Below are 13,228 nucleotides of genomic sequence, written 5' to 3'. Positions count from 1 at the left end.
GATATTTGAAGAGTGGAAGCACTGGAAAAAACTATTTCAATAGAAAAAGGCATGGTAATTGTATTCTATGACTTACAGAAAATAGTGATAGCTCACCACTCATCTCATTCAGTAGCAAATGGTTAAAAAACTACAGATTCTGGCATTCCTTAGAGAACCCTGCATTATATATTTATTGTTTGACTTATAGTTTGCCTCGGGATGGAGTTCCATTTCCAAAACGCGTTGAGATGGTGTGTGTTTATTATCACCAGGCAGAACTTTCTATTTCTCTCTAGATGTGGACCGGGGCGTGGGTAGATGTGTACTGCAGTGCACATCCAGAAGCCCAGCACGCATGGCTGACACGGGGCTCATTTCTCTATTTCTATGCTGTTAGGTGGTGTGGAGAGACCTTATGATCTTTTGCAGTCCTCTAATACAATCTGCATCTCCGAATTTCACAGCTCCTTAAGGAAGAAGTCAGGAAAGAGACTTTCAGTGTTGACTGACCTCATTTCCCTCACCAGTATACCGGGACCAATACTGGACTCGCCACAAAGGCCTCTGCGCATGCTGAGTAGTGTTGTCCTGAACAGACACACTCTGTACCCTGACAAGCCCTGAATTTTGTCCGTGTGAATTGACAAGGGGGGTTCAGCCCACCCTGGTTTGAGACAAATGTTTATCTCCCTCTTTACCGGCATAGCATTGCTGGCATCCTCTCCACACATAAACTGGATCTTGATTGTAATGTTCCGGGCAGATGCCAGTTTGTTAGCGAAGTTCAGCCTCTGTGGGTAGACATACAGAAGGTTTCTGGGAAAGAGAAGATGAAGAAGCAGTGAATAAAGGCCAAGAGCTTATTTTAACCAAATTCTTCAGCGAATGCTGAAGCCTGCACTCATGAGGTGATTTTTTTCTAAAGGTTTTCTTTCAGAAATGTATTATTTTTAGAGGGGCGAGCAAGATTCTATAGATTCTTCCTCCTCAGCTGCAGGCATCTGATAATAACCAACATTGGTCTGTGTTTTGTTACATATAAGGATGTTTCTGCTGCAGCTGAGTCTTAATGTCTTAGAATGTGTAAACCTGCCTAGAGGTAATCATATGTCTAATATACAGATGAAAAAAGCAAAAAGGTTCAGATGATTTTAAACAAAATTCATGACCATAGATGATGGCTTCATTTCACTTCTCTTTCTCTTTTTTCCTTTCTAACCTTTATGTGTTAACTTCAATTTCTAAATATGACTTTCTGTATGGGTTTAGCTTTCTTTTTTTATCTAAGATGACAGTTCAAATTAGCTATATAACAATAACACAACAATAACAATACAAATACTACATCTGGCCATTCGACAACTACAAGACAGGTTTGGGCTAAGTATAATTTTGCATATTTCTTCTTCCTATTTTCATTATTACTGGTATATTCTACTAAAAGGTAAGCTCTATGAGGGTAGAGATCTTTATCAGATGTTTTTAATTCACTCATGTTTCTCCGGCAGTTTGAATAGTGCCTGGGACACAGCAGGTGCTAAATAAATCTTTGATGAATAAAAGGATGAATATGTATATTTTTAATAAGTTATATTTCTGACTCAAGGAAATAATAATGATACTAACATTTACATAGTACTTATCCTGAGTCACTCGATGTTCCAAGTACTTTATATTTATTAATTTGTTTAATTCTCATAATTATCCTATAGGTAGGTATTACTATCATGGCATCCTTCCCACATCAAATGAGGGGAAAAATGAGATACGAAGATGTTAAATAACTTGCCCCAAATCATACAGTTAGCAAACAGCAGCTGGGAATTGAAATCAGGCAGTTTGACTTCAAAACCATGCTCTTAACCACTAAGCTACAGTCTCTCAGATAAGACCCCCTCCAAAATGATAAGAATAGCTTTTTCATACCGTCATTCATTACATCTTTCAGTGACAGGCTTGCCTTACTTTTTTTGGGTCTCATTAACAGTTGAGTGTCAACAGTGCACCAGAGGCTATTTCTATTAGTTCACATCCTTTGGGAAAATGTCTTATCTTCCTCACTTGTGGTCTATTATTCTAACTCCTAGGTAACATATTCTCCCCAGTTAGACATAAAGATGACAAAATAACCTCTGTGTGAACTAGCTACCAGGAGAGTAGAGACTAAGGGGGAGGGCCAGATGACCAGATTTTCCCTCAGTGAAGGTAGGTGCTCATAAATCTTTCCAAGAATTTGCATATTAATCAACACCAGAGTTTCTCAACCTTGCCACTGCTGACATTTCGTACGGGACAACTCTTTGTTGTGGGGCTGTCTCGTGCATTGTAGGATGTTCCAAGGCATTCCCAGCCTTACCCACCAGATGTTAGTAGTATTTCCTCTGTACTCCGTTGTGATAATAAACACTATCTACAGACATTGCCACGTGTCTCTGGAAGGGGGCACTCACCCCATTTGAAAACCACTGATTTATACGTGCAAATTTGTGCAGTACGAAGCTATACAATTATACCTGGCAGATTTTCCATCTTTAATATATATGGTCAATACCACTCACTGGGTCCGTATTCAAATGTATATTCCATTGGAAAATGGTGAAGCCGATACTCAAGTATGAAGAAGAATATGGGAAATTTAAATCTGTTTAACCTATGAGGTCTGGGGTGGTAAGGGAATAGCCTGACAATAACTCTGCCCTTTTGTTGTAATAACCAAATTGATCCTGCCATCGTGTGTGTGTGTGTGTGTGTGTGTGTATAGGAAAATGGTCTTTTTTTGGACCATGTGTGCATAAAGCCACAGATTTAGCTCTTCTTTGTTATGACAACGTCCGCAGTGACAACACTTGTATACACAACCTTGGACAAGGCATATGAATGGGCTGAGTGGACCTTCTTCTGATGCACCATACAGATTGCCTCAAGTAGATCATTCAGCACCAGATGTACAAATGAAGAAGGAGCCATGTTACAAAGCTAATGTACAAGGGAGAGCCACTGAGAGTATCCACATGAGCTACCCAGTTCATGCTCAGAATCCCTGATCTAGTCTAAGAGGAAGTGAAAAAGTTTTTTGTTGTTTTGAAATGGGAGCAATCCTCAGAGCTAAGCGAATACTAGATTAGAGGGTTTAGGAATTAGGTCTTTTTTAAAAAATCATATTCCGGTCCAGATTCATTTTCAGAGTGCGTTTGAAATTTTATTCTATATTATCTTTCATGCAACTTATCATTATTAAAAGCAAAGATACTGATTTCACCAAGCGTCATAAAACCTTTAGTCTTACACAAGATATGGAGCTAAGGCTGATTCCATTAGTGGAAGCCTAGTGATCACGGAAAGCCACATCCCAAACCACCATTGCTCAGTCTAGTCTGTTTGACAAACCTTGGTGCTTTGCAGAATGTTAACAAGTGTGTGGGGAAGAGGAGGGGTTGGTGACCAAACGCTTCCGAGAAAGACCAGGGTAACCCAAGATAAGCAGTTTAATGTGCTTGTGAATCTCCTAAGGATGAGAGACTGCTCTTTTCCCCAAATGTTTTGACCTCAGAACACATTTCACCGATTTTTTCTTTTGTGATATATTTCACAAGTTTAACATTCTGAGGAATCACTTGGGAAAACATTGAAATAAGCTTTTCTGGCTACAGAAGAACATTCCACATCAAGGAAGGAAAAGTTAGAGCACAAGGATTCTCTAGTGAAATATCTTGCACAATAATGAATGCTCTCAGGTATTTAAAGAGAAAAAAAAAAAAAAAACAATCCTGGGAACTATCAAGAACACATAGGAGCTGCTACTTCGCATGTGTTCAAAGGTCATGAGGGCAAATAGCATTCCTATATCTTATTTAACCCCAGTTTCTCTATATTCGATGACTCACTAGAGGCAGAATGGGGGTGACACAGTACTGAGAATAGATTTGAATTGCTATATCCTATGGCCTCTCTAGGCCACGCTGCCTCTTGCACTTTAGTATCCTTACCCTGGCATAGTAACAACTGGCACACACATTCGCCCTAACTTGCTGGTCTTTGTTTCTAGGTTTTTTAGCGACTATCCTGTCCTCTTGTTGCTCTCTTTTAAGAGGGTCATAGTTAGCAGTAAATGGTTAACTGCATTGATCACTTCCTACATTTGGGTGATAAAGAAGATAAATGTAAGACAATGATTTCAGAAAAAATAAATAAATTTAGATGATAAGCAGAATATTCACAGAGCTTCAAACATCAGTAAAGTATAGATGGCCTCCTCAGAAAAGCAGTTGACAGGCCATGACACAATGATGGGATGAACACAGAATTCTGGAGTATGCCAGCTGGGAGGCACCTAGCCTGGGCCCCAACTTTTAAAGATGAGAAACAGGCCCTGAGAGGCAAAGTGACATTTAACTCTGAGTTAGCCACAGAGTGGGCACAGGATCCAGTTTGGTGCTGTTTTGACTCTACAAGGTGGCTGAGACCAGCGGCATGTTCCACATATTACTTTGTCAAACTGAGGAAGCCCTACCTTGATGCAGGTAGATATAGTTGAACCTCAGGTGCCATCAGCAGTGAACAGGAAAGTAGTAATGATGACAGAAGGCAGTTCATAGCCGGGTGCAGGAATATATGTGGGGTTCGGATTCTCTTTTGCTTACCCTTGTTCATCTGCTACCACTCCCATCAGGAGAGCTAATGTTTATTGAGCAGCAGTGTTGGGGCATGGTAGCAAAACATATTGGCTCTGGAACCAGAGAGCTGGCCTTGGGCAAGTTACTTAAGCCCTTATGAAGCCCTAGTGGAGCTACTAACTGTGCCTAACTCCTAGGGCTGCGGTGAGCATCAACAAGTAAGAACTCAATAAATGATAGCTAGATAACGATTGTTTCCTCCACAGAGCTAATAAGTCAGACACACACCCCAATCTACACTCCGTTCTCCAAACCATCCTCATTTCTCACCTGGACCCCTGCAATGCTTTCCCAATTCATCACCTGACTTCTACTCTTGCCCCTTACAACCTACTCTTTATATTTTGGTCTCAAGGATCTTTCTAAAGTCTAAAATCTATTATGTCAGGCCCTACAATGGCTTCCCAAACTTCATATCATGGGCCTTATATGATCTGGCCTTTGGAAATTCTCTGATTTCACTCCTCATCACTCTCCCAAATTGGCCCTTTTCAAGGCCTAGAACATTCCAAACTTATTCTCACCTGAGAGTTTTGTACCTGCTATTCCCTCTGCATAAAAGAGCTTCCCTCAGTTTTCTATAGGACTGATCCCTTATCTCTCGGGTTTCCGCTCACATGGGATATCCTCAAAGAAGTCTTTCCTACCATCCTATTTAACTGACTCACTCCAGTCACACACATTCTCTCTCTTTTATAAAGATATGATCATCATCTATACACATTGATTATGAAAGTAACATATGATCATGAAAATAATATGTATCCATTTTTTTCAATTTCAATACTTTTAAAGTATGGAAAAGTAGAAAATATAAACGAGTAAGCACCTGATATCCCATCACGGAGGAAAATCACTGTTTTAAGACTGGCATATTTCCTTCTAGTCTTTTCCCTTTATGCATTAAATTTATTTTTTATCAAACATTTTAATATATACAAAACTTTCTTAACTCTCTTATTTAATATTGTTCAATTATGACCATTTTCCCAATGTGACTAAATATTCTTAATAAATATGATTCCAATGGCTGCATGATTTTCCATATTACGAATGTGCCATTATTTATAGTGGTCTCCAAAATTAAGTATTTAGATTATTTCCCTTTTTTCCAATTGTAAAGCTGTGATAAGCACTTCATGTGTATCATGCCCTTCTGCAATGCGATATACTTTTGGGAGAATCCCCTTTAGTTCTATGAAGTTCGGTTTCTTCATTTTTGAATTAATTGAAACGACACCGATCAACCTGTCTTTATGCTGTGCTTGAAGAAGTAATGAGGCAGAGTTTGTAAAAATGCTTTGAAGTAGGTGGATGAAAGGGTCCGTGCAAATCACAACAGTAGTAGCCCTGCCAGACTGGTTAAGCAAGTTAGTTGTTACCACACTCCTCTCCTGTGCCTCCACAGGGGCACCACCTACCTGTTTCACTCATTCCCCCAACACTGGCCAACAATTTTGCACATTGCTTTCTATTTTATTTATTTATTATTTTTAGGTGAGGTAACCCTTGGTTGACCTCATGGATTGCAAGGACCTTGTCAGCTTACAATCCCTTATTTTCTTTATTTTTATTTTTTACACCTACAGCACCTGGTCTTCCTAGGTGGTCTCCCATCCAACTAACCAGGCCCGATCCTGCTTAGTTTCCGAGATCGGATGGGGTCGGGCTTCGGGCTTGTTCAGGGTGGCACGGCCATAGATGCACATTACTTTTAAAAGAGCTGCTGATCCCTATGTTTAAACATCACCACTATGGGCATTCAGTGTCCTGCCTCATATTGAATGCACTTTCCACAGAGTTGGAAGGAAACTTGGAGAGAATTTAGCCGGACATCCCTTTTTGTAGGCTAGGAAACTGACTCCCAGGAAGGTCAAATGACTTTGTCTAAAACTAAAATTTTTTTTAAAAAGATGCATGTCCCAAGAATCATCACATTTCTTATTGGCAAATATGCTAAGTGATATGTTTTGTTAAATCTGCATGCTTTTAAAGGAATAAATATAAATTGATAAACAGGCTCCTACATTTTATATGTAATAAATTAAGTGCCTCATATTAGCTTAAGAAAAATCCTGAGAATTATATCTAATGATTTTTGAGAGGATAGCCTATAACCAAAATAGGAACCACTTGCTATGGCGAAACTATTTTGAAAACTTCTTTAGTAACTACAGGTCCAGGGCATGAACAAGGCATTTAGTATAATCTCATTTCACCCCAAACGTGGACAAAAATGGTTTTCTTCAGTCATATATATAACAACATAGAATAGGACATTTGGTATTTAGCAACAATGTTCTTTTCGGAGCTTCTTCAGATGTTTTCTCTTGATTATAAACTGTTTTGGACACTCCAAATTCTTCCTACTAATTCAGCAATAGCTTCTCAACCTATTTGTAAACTGCTGTGTTGAGCAGCTCCAGAAAGTTAGAGATTAATTTGTGGAATTTGGCCATTCCGAGATCAAATTGTTGATCATACTCTCTCTGCTCTTCACTGTTGACAGACGTCTTCTATTTCCTTTTGCTGAAACCAGGTTAAACCATCAAGGGGACATTGAAATCTTTTAAAGTCACAATAAAAACCATCAGTTTGGCTTTTCCTCAGTGTAGCCTATGCTTTACCCAGTGCAAGGAAACAAAGAGAAAGATGCGTTTCTGCCACTTATTCCCAAGACGACATCAATGTTCTTTACCACGGGCTTCTCCAACTTGGAATGGAGTTTAAGATGTAAAGGAGCTACAGCAAAAAGCACACTGGCCACCTGTTTAAACAACTGGACACTTTATATACTTCTTTAGTTACGCTTCTAACACAGGTCAGCCAGCAGGAGAGAAAGGAAAATGACTTTGAGAGGAGAGCTGAGCGGCTCAGCAAGAGGAATGAAGACCTTCATGGGCTGTTTGCCGAGCTCCAGCATCAGCTGACTGTCGGGATGAGGTACAGAGAGAAATTCAATGAGAAGCTAAAATTGTTGGAGCAGAAGACGGGGGATTCTGTGTTCTTCAAGGCAGGTGGGCTTTCTGCCTTGGACAATATGGACAAGATCATGGTGAGTAGACCATTATTTTATTGGAAATAAAATACTTTTTTAATACTATTAGTACTATTTTAAATAGAAATACTATTCTAGTAGAAAATAGGCCATAAGGGTAAGATTCATGAAGTTGCAGTTATTTCTCCTGTGAAAAAGCCTGGCTAAGGAGGGTGGTCATGCAGATTAATCCTATGTGATGCAAATGCTCACATACCTTCCATTGCTGGTGACAGAAACCTAAACCATGTTTTGAATAAAAAAAAAAAATATTTGCGTCACTTGCTCTCAAGGAGTGAGTTGAAGAACATTCAGTCATGCCATAAAACCAAAAATCTAAGTTTCAACATTATGAGAATATTTTACTTACAGGGCCTTAGAAATCCCAACGAGAAGGAAAGAATTTACTGTAGTTATTCAAAGTCAAACAATCTTTGGTACATCTTATCTCTTTGAAAGTGACACTGAAGTGAGTTAAATGGCTTATACTCATTGCTAATATTGAGTGAAAATTCAGAATATAAAATTTTATCTATGACAGGGCTGTAAATATTCAAAAATTGCATATGCATGAAGTTAGGGCTAGAAGATGATGTGGGAAAATATGGAAAGTAGATGTGATTTTGAAATGGAATGGGCGTCATTTTGGTTTTCTTTCTGTAATTTCAGTCTGGCAACTATAACAAAGTAATAATATCAAATATATATTTAAGAAAAGGAAAAATAAAAAATTGCTGATTTTGTGGCCTGGGATATCTCCACTGTCTCTTGAATATCAGTAATGTCTGTAATTTAAGCTGCTTTTATAACAGGGAAGATGGGCTTGTATAGAGACCTGTGATTTGTGGTCCTTACCAAATAAGATAATGAGTGGAAATGTCCTTTAATAAACTACAAAATACTCTACAATGTAAGGTGGACATGGCAATTTGCTCGCCTGTAATAAAAAGATTAAAGTTTCAGTGCAGTTATGCCTAATAAATGCTTTGTAAACTGCAAAATATGACATAAATGAAAATTATCTTATCAGATTTGTGTAAAACAGCTGAGTGGACTTTAAAATACAACTCTAAACACTCTACAGGAATATAAGATTTTAATATACATTCTTAGGGAATCTATCAATCTCTCTGGGTTTCTAGCTCCATCTTTCAATCTGTCTGTCTGTCTGTCTTTAATTTGTCTCTTCTCTCTGCCTCTTCTTCTATCTCCCCTAGATTCTTTGTCTCTAATATATCCTCTCACAGCCTCTCAGAAAATGACAAAATGTGTTTTTTTGAGGGGACACTCCTCTAGTTTCATCTAGTCACTGAAAACCATTTCCTTATAAGTCTGCAAGTCTTTGATGATTTCCCACTCTGAGCTGGGCTGTGAACAGGGCCATTTTCCTCTCAAGATGACAAGCACAGAGCCTAAGATCTACGAACATTTTAGGACTCCATAAAAAGGCCTGAGACTCCCTAAATATAAAAAGTAAAACCTCAAAACTAAAATTAATGAATTTTATATGAAATGCCTCCCAAATGCCACATTTTGTCCATTAGTCAACAGCAATTCTACTGAGTCTAATTTAACAGTTGAAAATTTTTTTCTGCTACTTAGCAGACTATTACAAAATTATATATAAATTATATGTAACAAATAAGGAAGGGGGTGCATCTTAGTATGTTTTAAATGATATGTGGTCAGGTGCTTCAGGGCTTAGGGAGATCTTACGAGGATCTGGAATATAGATATTGGGGAGGGGGAGGATAAATTACCCAATTTTTAAAAAATTTTATTCATCTTCTTTTAGCTTGAGATACCAGTGATGGTTTGTTTAGTAGTTGAACACTAGCAATATGCACTGGATGCAAGGACACGGGCTAGGAAACATGTATCTTGCTCTCCTGATCCTACTACTGAAAGGGCATTATATAGACAAAACTTTTCAATCTACTGTAGTAATTTCAAAGTCATTTACTCTTCTTTCCTTGTTTCAAAATTCTCCCTCTCTAGCCCTTTTTGCAAAGACGGAGCCAAAGAATCGACGAACTATTTGCTGAAATGGAAACGCAACAAAACCAACTGCACGAACGAGATGCCCTTGTTCAAAAACTACAGAAAAGGGTTGGTAGCTCTTACTCTCTTTAGTAATTTGTTAGCAGCAGACTTTGATTTCAACAGAACAAAATTTAAATGCATATTAATATCAATATCTTACAGTTCTCTGTAAGATATTGATATTAATATGCATTTTTATTCAAGCATTTCAAAGAAAATTGCAAATTTAGATATATCATTTTAAGGTACCAATGCAAGGTGAGCAGCTGAAAAGGTAGTTTTATTTATCATTCACTTCTCACTGCCAGGAAGATTTATTTTAAATGTAATAATAAAAATAGCTAACATTATTTAATTCTGACTATGGCAAGTACCATTCTAATAGTAACTAATCGTACATATGACAGGTACTGTTATTAGCTTCACTAGGCAGATGATAAAACTGTCACAGAGAGGATGCACAACTTGCACAAAGTAAAACAGATAGTAAATGGCACAGTGCAATTCAAATCCAGGTGCTCTGAAGCTAATCCTAGACCCAGTCCCCATAACCATTGCTACTTACTTAGAAGAACAACAGTAAATAGTCTCTTTAATCAACAGTCGGCCTCACCAGAACTTTATTTTAATGTGTTCTTTCATTATATTATTTACAAGGGCTAAAGGTTGTTTCCTCAAACTATAATTTTTCTTTTTTTTTAGTTAGACGATTTTTTTCCACTGTTAATCTTCTTATTCCAGGAAATTTGAGAACATGAGAAAAACTACAACAAAAAATAAAAATGTAAATGAACTGCCACTTCCTAGATAAAATCAGGGTTAACATTTTGACCTAAACTCCATAGTCTGTTTTCTAAATCTTTGTTTAACTGACACACTAAAAAGTTTTAAAAAGGTCTGAAATAATATAGTTAACTTAGAAGATGACTACTGTCCCTTGGTGTTAGATGGAAGTTTTGATGTTTTAAATACATCAATAGCAAATAAGTTAGAAATCTCAGGCGTTTCTGGAATTACCTAGGAAACCTGCAAACTGAATATAGCTATATATTTTAAGTGGGAGCATGCTTTGTAAATGGGTGCTTACTCTGCTACTCAAAGAATGGTCCAGGGAGGAGCACCATTGGCATCACCTGGGAGCCACTTAGGATGCACCATTGACCTGTTGAATCAGAACGTGCATTTTAACAACACCTGAGGTGATTCAAAAGCATATTTAATTTTGAGAAGCACTGATCCAAGAGAACTGGTCTGCTTTTAATTTGGCGGACATCTTATAGTTCATTGTGATTCCTTCTTTTGCTTGGCTTCTAGGAAGCTCAAAGTCAAATTTGCAACTGACTTTTTAAGGAACTGTCAATGACCTTAAGATATTTTCTGTGTATTAATCTTATCCAGATTTAGATCAATTTCCCTCTCCTTGTTTTCCTTTCATCCAGAAATTTCATACCTTGTTTCACCTTCCCCATAAGCTACCTCAGACACTTTTTTTTAGAATGGGAAGATTTATAAATAAATACATAAAAATAAAACATTTACTATGTCCTGTCTTGTCATTCCATGGTCTCATGCCAAGATTTATGTTTATTCCTCTTTCTAATATTTTAGGTTAGATCAAAGCACAAACTCATGAAGGACTAAGTAAAAAATGGAAATGGAAAGGAAACCCTTGATGTATAGGGTGAAGAGAATGTTCGTTCTATCTTCAGACATCAGAGCAAGAAAAATGGAGCATGAATCCTGTTCTAGGGCACCAGTCAGAGTCCACACAAGGCTGCCTGCCCTGAGAAATGGCACAAGATTAGAAGGAGGCACTGGAGGTACTGTCACAAGCAGCAGCTTACCCGTTAGTAACCTCTGTGCTCCATGGGCTAGGCTGCAATGTTTTGTGTAAATGCCGATATTATATTCTGAACATTGGGGACCTCTACCCTACCCCTACAGAAAGCAAATGCAGTTAAGAAGCTAGAGACCAAATGTTACCAAATTGTTTAGAAATGCTACAATAAATGACTCAATATTCTCCCTTCTTGTTATGTTAAAAAATAAAAAATAAAAAAGCACACAGAAACATAAATCCAATGAGAGAAAAACAAAACAAAAAACAGGGAATGCCAACACTTGTTATTACACCATTTTAAAGATCTTGATGGGAAAAAATAATCTATGCTTTCTCAATTGATGAATTACAATTTGAATATCAGATATGGTGTCTTTATATGTAACAACTATTATCACTACTAATAATATGTCTTTGAACATGAACTAAATGCTCACCTCCTCTATATGTGCAGAGTACCTTTTCTATTACATCAATCCCATCCCTTCTTTTCATGAGAAAGATAAAAATTCCTCTAAAGTGAAGGATTAGAAAACCAGCATTCCTCCTGTTAAATAAAGTAGGACCTCAAGCTGGGGCAAAGAGGATGCTCCTTTCTAGAAACAGGTAAAAACACCTGAGCTCTCCTTAAAACCCATTTAGTTGTTTAAAAAAAGTTCAACTAGTTTTCAATTGCAAAAGACCCAGAGGAAAAGTTGGGATGTTTACAATCTTAGCTAGTCTTATTTGGATTAGATTCCTTTTGAAAAGAATCAAATACACATTTGAAACCTGCTGAGAGAAAACTGACTACTTCAAGAAAAAATATAAATCTCTCTCCAACCTTACTTGAAACTTTTTTTTAACTTTACTTCGTTGAACTAACCGAAGTTTTACCAGTTAAGATATCCATGTTACCAAATACTCTTTTGAAACACAGCTTAGCAGATCTAACATATTAAGTGGTTTATACTCACACCTCGGTATGAATTAGTTTACTCAGTTCTGTTCCTTTTTACACAGAGGTTGAATAAAAAGAAGGGCGAGGTAATTATTGGTCACAACGTGCTGCTCTGGGGAAGATCTGGATGCTTAAGGTATCGAGGACTGTGATAAAGCAAAGGGAGATGGGAAGTTACCCAAATTTAAATTTTTTTATTCCATAATTTTTTTTCCTAAAACTTTTAAAAACTTGACACTGACAAAATAGTCAAAAGGTTCATTAGATAACTGCCTCTTTTCCAGCTCCCTGCTATCCTGATGGAACCAATGATGTTGTTTTAAGGTCTAAGACACTTGGCTAGTCCTTGTGATTCCCATATAGGGAGAGTTTCGACTTTGTTAAATAGACTGAGCTTGGTTTAAATGAACCATTTGGTTCAATAAAACCCAATTTTCAGTGGGGTTTTTTTTTTTTTGATGGCTAGAAAATATTTAATAAGAATGTATTTTGTTCTATGCGTGCAGAGACTACAACTATTTTACCAATATACATTTCAGACAACCTACGAAACCCACCCTTCCATAGCTACATTTTCCAGTTCAGAGGACTTTATATAGACTTTACATATGTATACACATTTACAGATTCTTGGGAAGTGAGTGTGTGGTAGGGTGTTAGGGGGGAGTGAGGCAGGTAGGTGCTAGGGTGCTGAGCAAGGGGATAAATGACCC

The 13,228-nt window shown here is 37.6% G+C and overlaps 1 protein-coding gene and 1 pseudogene across 5 annotated transcripts in view; both read right to left on the bottom strand.

Annotated features, from left to right (window-relative positions):
• DOCK8 (dedicator of cytokinesis 8) overlaps positions 1 to 13,228 on the bottom strand; it is a 197,879-nt gene that overhangs the window by 80,599 nt on the left and 104,052 nt on the right. For all 5 annotated transcript variants that reach the window (XM_036217987.1, XM_036217990.1, XM_036217988.1 and 2 more), the window contains one exon: positions 681 to 798. In XM_036217987.1, coding sequence (XP_036073880.1) covers positions 681 to 798 — 118 coding nt within the window. The remainder of the gene's footprint in view (positions 1 to 680; positions 799 to 13,228) is intronic.
• On the bottom strand, positions 6,236 to 6,358 carry LOC118600836 (annotated as a pseudogene).

Source organism: Rousettus aegyptiacus, unplaced genomic scaffold, assembly GCF_014176215.1.
Source record: "Rousettus aegyptiacus isolate mRouAeg1 unplaced genomic scaffold, mRouAeg1.p scaffold_m13_p_3, whole genome shotgun sequence".
Lineage (NCBI taxonomy): Eukaryota > Metazoa > Chordata > Mammalia > Chiroptera > Pteropodidae > Rousettus > Rousettus aegyptiacus.
This window is presented reverse-complemented; position numbering and strand designations above follow the sequence as displayed.